Genomic DNA, 6,346 nt, shown 5'->3' with positions numbered 1-6,346 from the left:
AGCCAGAGTCTGCGCAGTAGTGTCGTGAGGTGGAGCCGCGGCCTTTTTTTTTTGTTTTTTTTTTTGCATTTACATTACAAGTAACCCTGCTGGTCATAAAAAGAACTTTTTCTAACTTCACAAGTGCCATCGGTTACCATTTTTATCTAAAAGTGTAGGGTACTTTTCCTTGCTTTACCCCTATAGCTAAAAGTACTTTAATTAGCCTATATGCATTTATGGTGCAATTAATACATTTCGTATCAATCAATGTACATTTTTAACGTGAGCAATGCCCTATAACTTTAATTCAGCGTGTGCAGCACAGCAAAAATAGATTCGGTGCGGAAACAATCGCTGCGATGCTGCAGACGCACCGCTCGGAACGCATCGAGTGAATGCTCTCAACATGGGAAAGGGAAAAAGCACGCACTGCAAACGGAGTATGTGTGAAACAGGTGTGGAATAGTAAATGTAGTTTGTAATTATACATGCTTCTGTGACAGCTTTGTATAATTGATGTTTTGTTATGCAATGTTAGCCTATGTTTAATGCACTCAATAGCCTATAGGCTACATTTGGTTTTCAATATAGGCTATTCAGTCATTAAACTAAGCTTAAATCGTTAAAGACAGACAGGCCTACATTCGTATGTATTTTTGTATTTAGGCCTATTGTATACATTTTTTTAATAATGCTGTTTAAGGCAATATAGGCCTACATGTAGCGCCATCCCCCGACCATTATAATGTGACGAATTCATTAAAGAATATATAATTTTTTATTTAATTCTGAGAGAACATTCCACCACGGCTGTTTTTCGTGACTTTTCCCTCAGTGAAATTAAGTGTAGGCAACAGCAAGCAACGGTGATAGCTCATTTAAAGGTAATGACACCGCTAGATTGGACTAATTTGGACAGTCACGGTAAATGGAGTCGAGGAGTCGATTCTATCGACTCCGCTGGTGGGAGTAGTCGGAGTCGACTCCGAAAAACCTGGAACCGAACACCCCTAGTGTAGCCTATGTGATGTAAAAGAGGAAAGCAGGCATTTGGACCAAAGCACTGTGAGGTAAGGAGGAGGAGACTCAAAATGTTTCTAAACTTAAAACACATTTTTGCCCCGTTTGTGTTGTTTTACTACTTACACAATTACTAAAGTATAAAACATTGTTATTTACAATACACAGAATGGTTTTTTTTATCATATTTTTAGGGGGGACAACCCTCAGATAGGGCTTCCTTGTTTTGGAACTAAATCGTCAGCAGCAGCAGCAACTGCCTCATACTGACACTCGGGCCAACATATCTTATCAGTGTGAACCAGCTACTGACGTTAAAAGTGACCAACCAAATTTCCTTTTGTTTTCACATCACCCTTCAGAGGCTTGATGTAAATCTTTAATGTCTTAAACCTGAAATCAGACATATAAATTTGAGAACAAAGAGTAATATACAAGTAAGATCAAGGAGTTTACTAGGTTTCTCAAACAAACTCTTAAATATCTTGAATCAAAGATCCAATACGAACCCCATATACTTGCCAAATCTAGTGATTAGTTCTTTCTCTGAAACACTCTTTGCGGTGGCCTGGAAACTGGAAACAGCCAGCCAATTAGATTAGAACTGGCCTGGGCTGTTAAGTACATAACTGAAACCATTGGCACCAATGGTCTTTACAATCTACCTTGGCTAACAATGCTTTTAGGAAATGCAGCCCTGGTGATTTCAGGCATGTTTTGCTATTTCAGCATGCAATACTTAACAGACGGTCTATGGGCAACACATGTCTCTCATATGTAATGCTGCTTTGCATGCACTGGCATTATTCACATTGAATGCGTTTATACCTGAGGCTTTATCTCCACACACCACGCAGTATTCTATTGGCTGTGCTCGGCTCATGTCTGCCCCTTTACCCAGAAGCCTCTCCACTGAAACTGCATCTGTTACAAACTACCAGAAAAGGCAGAAGGATTAATTACTTGGCATTCAGGGTTAGAATTTTTATAGCACAATTACATGCCCACAGATCAAACCATGGCACAGATGATGATGATGCCACGCATAAAAGTAATTATCTAATTCACAGGTAGTATAAATGATTTTAGCAAATGGCTGCAATATAACAAAGAGTGAAAAATTTAAGGGGGTCTGAATACTTTCCGTACCCACTGTATATAGGCTACTATAAAATACAGTAAAAATGCATCATCTAATAGAGATTTTACTCTATTTTCACATGAAAATGAAACATGGAGTAATACGAAAAAAACATAATGTGACTGTTATTCACTGATGCCAGAATTTTAATTCAATTACGAATAACCGACTTTTGCTTTGTGACCATCAACAAGAAAATAATTTTTAAAAATGTAAATTTACTGGACTATCCAACAACAGGCATTAGCACATGGTTATTTAAAATATAAACCATTTTCACAACAGTTAGTTCTGGTCCACTAATTTGTTTCACCATACAGATATTTAAAGGGGTCATATGATGCGATTTAAATTTTTCCTTTCTCTCATGAAAAGCAAGAGTCAAGAGCCCAACTAAAGCAAACGCTGATCACAATAATGGTGGTTTGCTGAAATTTCAAAATTTTTTCAACATTAATTGCAGGTGCAAAAAGTGATACTAATTCAATGTCATTAACACTGACAAATCGACTATTTTTAACATTGATTCAATGGTTTTCACCTGCTCTCTTGCTATCTGGGTAGGTACCAACCCTGAAACTACCCCTAAACCTCATCTTAAACCAAGTTTATATTCCCCAGTGTCTTAGATAAGCTACACTATAACTACACGTAAGTGCATGAACTGAAAAATAATATGCAAAAAAACCCTGAGACATAAGCGTGCACACGGTTGAAGAAACACCGATGCAATTATGTGCCTTCACACCTGAATTCGTCCAGGCACCAGGCTGTCAGCAGTGGCAAAGATAAGCTGTTTGGCACTAGTACCCTCAGGTGATGCCAGGAGGACTTTGCCTGCTGAAGAGCCATCAGGTGCTGCCAGGATAAACTGCTGTTTGGGCACAGTGGAGTCCAGTGCCATCACTATCTGGATTTTTTGACCCGTCTGCTGCTCAGTGACTATCTGAAAAAGAGAAAGAGTGTGAGTGTGTCTGAATGTGTCAGTGCACCATCTACAATAAAGCAAGTGTGTGCGCTTGTGTGTGAACCTGTATTCTCTGAGGGGTTATGACAGAGGGGTCAGTGGAGATGATCTGAATGCGCTGGGGAGAGGAGCTCATCACTGAGCTGTCTGACGCAGATGAGTGTACCTGCAACACACACACACACACACACACACACGGAGTAAATTCATCTTCATCTGAGGGTCAAAGGCAGTGTGTTTTCTTAGTAACTAAGTAGTTCACTTCAACAAAGTGCCCAACAAAACAAAGGAAATTTATTTCATATGCAAAACATATTTGCATATGCATTCCAAAATAAAGGCATTCATATAAGACAGTCATGGCTAAATTACTGGCATCTGCCAACCACAAACGGCAGTGAGCAAGCGGCACTCATGGTAATTTAATCACAAAATAATTTTCCAAACGTTCTCGTTCACTGTTCTTCACTAAAGGAATGATATTCCAAACCTTAAACGGACAGACAAATCCCTGACAGCTGAAAACTCACCTCTTCTGGGAGCATTACATCACTTGCTCACCAATGGATGCTCTGCATGAGTCATTATAATCCATAATTATGTCCCCACTGGATGCAATGAATGCCTCGTTTATAATGGGTTTTCATGTTTTTGAATCATCGCTCCGGCCTGACAGGGCATCACAATATGGTGAGGGGCGTAACATTTCCGTCACACGCTTGAGGTATTCGGCCAATCACAACGCACTGGATAGCTGGCCAATCATAGCACCCCTCGCTTTTTCAGACCGATGAGCTTTGTAAAAATCGACACGTTTCAGAAAGGAGAGGCATAGAGGAGAAACAGTAATGTACAGTATGTAGAAAATAATGTGTTTAACCTTAAACCGCATAAACACATTTCATTACACCAAATACACAAAATAATGTTCTTTTTAGCAGCATCATATGACCCCTTTAATATAACATAGACTTCTTGTGAAAGAAGTAACTGCGACCAGTTTCCCTGTTTTATAAACCAGTGTTTTCTCTCACATGAAGCAAGGTTTCTTAGGATTTTCTTAAGACTTAAGAGTTTCTTAGAAGCGAGGTTTCTCAGAATTACAAGATATAAACTCAGAATTGTGAGATATAAACTCACAAAACTGAGAAGAAAAGTCAGAATCGTGATATAAACTCAGAATTGCAAGATAAAAAGTCACAATTAGCATTTTGATTTATTTAAATAAAACACTGTGGACCTAAAATTATAACATAATATTTATCCAATTACTTACTGTTACATGTGGTAGAATCTGTTAATATTCCGGTGTTAATATGCCGGTAAGAAAACATCATCTACTCTCGGAAACGGGAAATGCATACCGCCTGACCAGAATCGGGTATAAAATGTTTCCTGTCTGGGGATGAAAAATTACTAGAATCTGGGATATCAACAGCATAGGCAGTGAAAATCTGCTAATTGCACCCTGGATGTAATAATTCTACTATTTATAAGGGATTTTAATGTTTTAAGATTAAAATTCAGGGTCTGGGACAAGAGTACAACAATAAAATCTAAACATAAAAGGCATCTGGAAAGTAGCATAAATAAATGAAGACGGGGTTAAAATAATTGCCAAAAAGTTACCAAAATGGTTTTAATGTGATCTAAAGCTGAAATCTGTACTTATTATAGTAATTACAATAATTGGGGAATAACTAGGTACTAACCCTGAACCTACCCCTAAACCTAACCTTAACCAATGTAGTTAGTTTATATTCCCCAGTGTCCTAGATAAGCTACACTATAACTACACGTAAGTGCATGTACTGAAAAATAATATACAAAAATCCTCTGAGACACAAATGTGCCCATGGTTGAAGAAACACCAATGCATTCATGTGACCATCATACCTGAATTCGGCCAGGCACCAGGCTATCAGCAGTGGCAAAGATAAGCTGTTTGGCACTAGTACCCTCAGGTGATGCCAGGAGGACTTTGCCTGCTGAAGAGCCATCAGGTGCTGCCAGGATAAACTGCTGTTTGGGCACAGTGGAGTCCAGTGCCATCACTATCTGGATTTTTTGACCCGTCTGCTGCTCAGTGACTATCTGAAAAAGAGAAAGAGTGTGAGTGTGTCTGAATGTGTCAGTGCACCATCTACAATAAAGCAAGTGTGTGCGCTTGTGTGTGAACCTGTATTCTCTGAGGGGTTGTGACAGAGGGGTCAGTGGAGATGATCTGAATGCGCTGGGGAGAGGAGCTCATCACTGAGCTGTCTGACGCAGATGAGTGTACCTGCAACACACACACACACACACACACACACGGAGTAAATTCATCTTCATCTGAGGGTCAAAGGCAGTGTGTTTTCTTAGTAACTAAGTAGTTCACTTCAACAAAGTGCCCAACAAAACAAAGGAAATTTATTTCATATGCAAAACATATTTGCATATGCATTCCAAAATAAAGGCATTCATATAAGACAGTCATGGCTAAATTACTGGCATCTGCCAACCACAAACGGCAGTGAGCAAGCGGCACTCATGGTAATTTAATCACAAAATAATTTTCCAAACGTTCTCGTTCACTGTTCTTCACTAAAGGAATGATATTCCAAACCTTAAACGGACAGACAAATCCCTGACAGCTGAAAACTCACCTCTTCTGGGAGCATTACATCACTTGCTCACCAATGGATGCTCTGCAGTGAATAGGTGCCGTCAGAATGAGAGTCCAAACAGCTGATAAAAACATCACAATAGTCCACAAGTAATCCACATGTCTCCAGGCCATCAGTTAAAGGGATTAGCCCATTATTTACTCAACCTCAAGCCATCCTAGGCGTATATGACTTCCTTCTTTCAGACGAATCGAATCGGAGTTATGTTAAAAATTGTCTTTGATCTTCCAAGCTGTTTAATGGCAGTCAGCAGGTTTTGCAGTTCATCAGTCCAAAAGAAATGAAATAAAGTGCATCCATCCAAAATAAAACAAAGGCCTCCTGTAGCGAATCGATGCATTTTTGTAAGAAAAATATCCATATTCAAAACGTAATAATCACTTTAATCTCGCTTGCGCCAACAGTTGTACACGGAAACGGCTCCGGGAGGATGACATATGAGGTCAGCGTTGCGCATGCGGCGGTGAGTCTTGTGAAAACCAACGTTGGTTTACAGGAGCAAAGGAAGCAAAGTTTCCTTACTTTAGCAAAGGAAAACCAGTCTCCTCTTGGCTTATATCGAAATCCTCC

At 39.4% G+C, this 6,346-nt stretch overlaps 1 protein-coding gene across 4 annotated transcripts in view; it reads right to left on the bottom strand.

Annotated features, from left to right (window-relative positions):
* LOC107739650 (nuclear receptor subfamily 2 group C member 2-like) overlaps window positions 1–6,346 on the bottom strand; it is a 26,174-nt gene that overhangs the window by 8,982 nt on the left and 10,846 nt on the right. For 2 of the 4 annotated variants that reach the window (XM_016551812.1, XM_016551813.1), the window contains exons 3-5: window positions 5,290–5,391; window positions 5,007–5,204; window positions 1,831–1,936 (exon numbers count right to left, since the gene is read on the bottom strand). In XM_016551812.1, coding sequence (XP_016407298.1) covers window positions 1,831–1,936; window positions 5,007–5,204; window positions 5,290–5,391 — 406 coding nt within the window. Of the gene's footprint in view, window positions 1–1,830; window positions 1,937–2,891; window positions 3,090–3,174; window positions 3,277–3,640; window positions 3,665–5,006; window positions 5,205–5,289; window positions 5,392–5,755; window positions 5,780–6,346 lie in introns of those variants that run through there. The other 2 variants (XM_016551814.1, XM_016551815.1) reach the window with 2 other exon arrangements.

This window comes from Sinocyclocheilus rhinocerous, unplaced genomic scaffold (genome assembly GCF_001515625.1).
Source record: "Sinocyclocheilus rhinocerous isolate Xijiao unplaced genomic scaffold, SAMN03320098_v1.1 scaffold435, whole genome shotgun sequence".
NCBI lineage: Eukaryota > Metazoa > Chordata > Actinopteri > Cypriniformes > Cyprinidae > Sinocyclocheilus > Sinocyclocheilus rhinocerous.
This window is presented reverse-complemented; position numbering and strand designations above follow the sequence as displayed.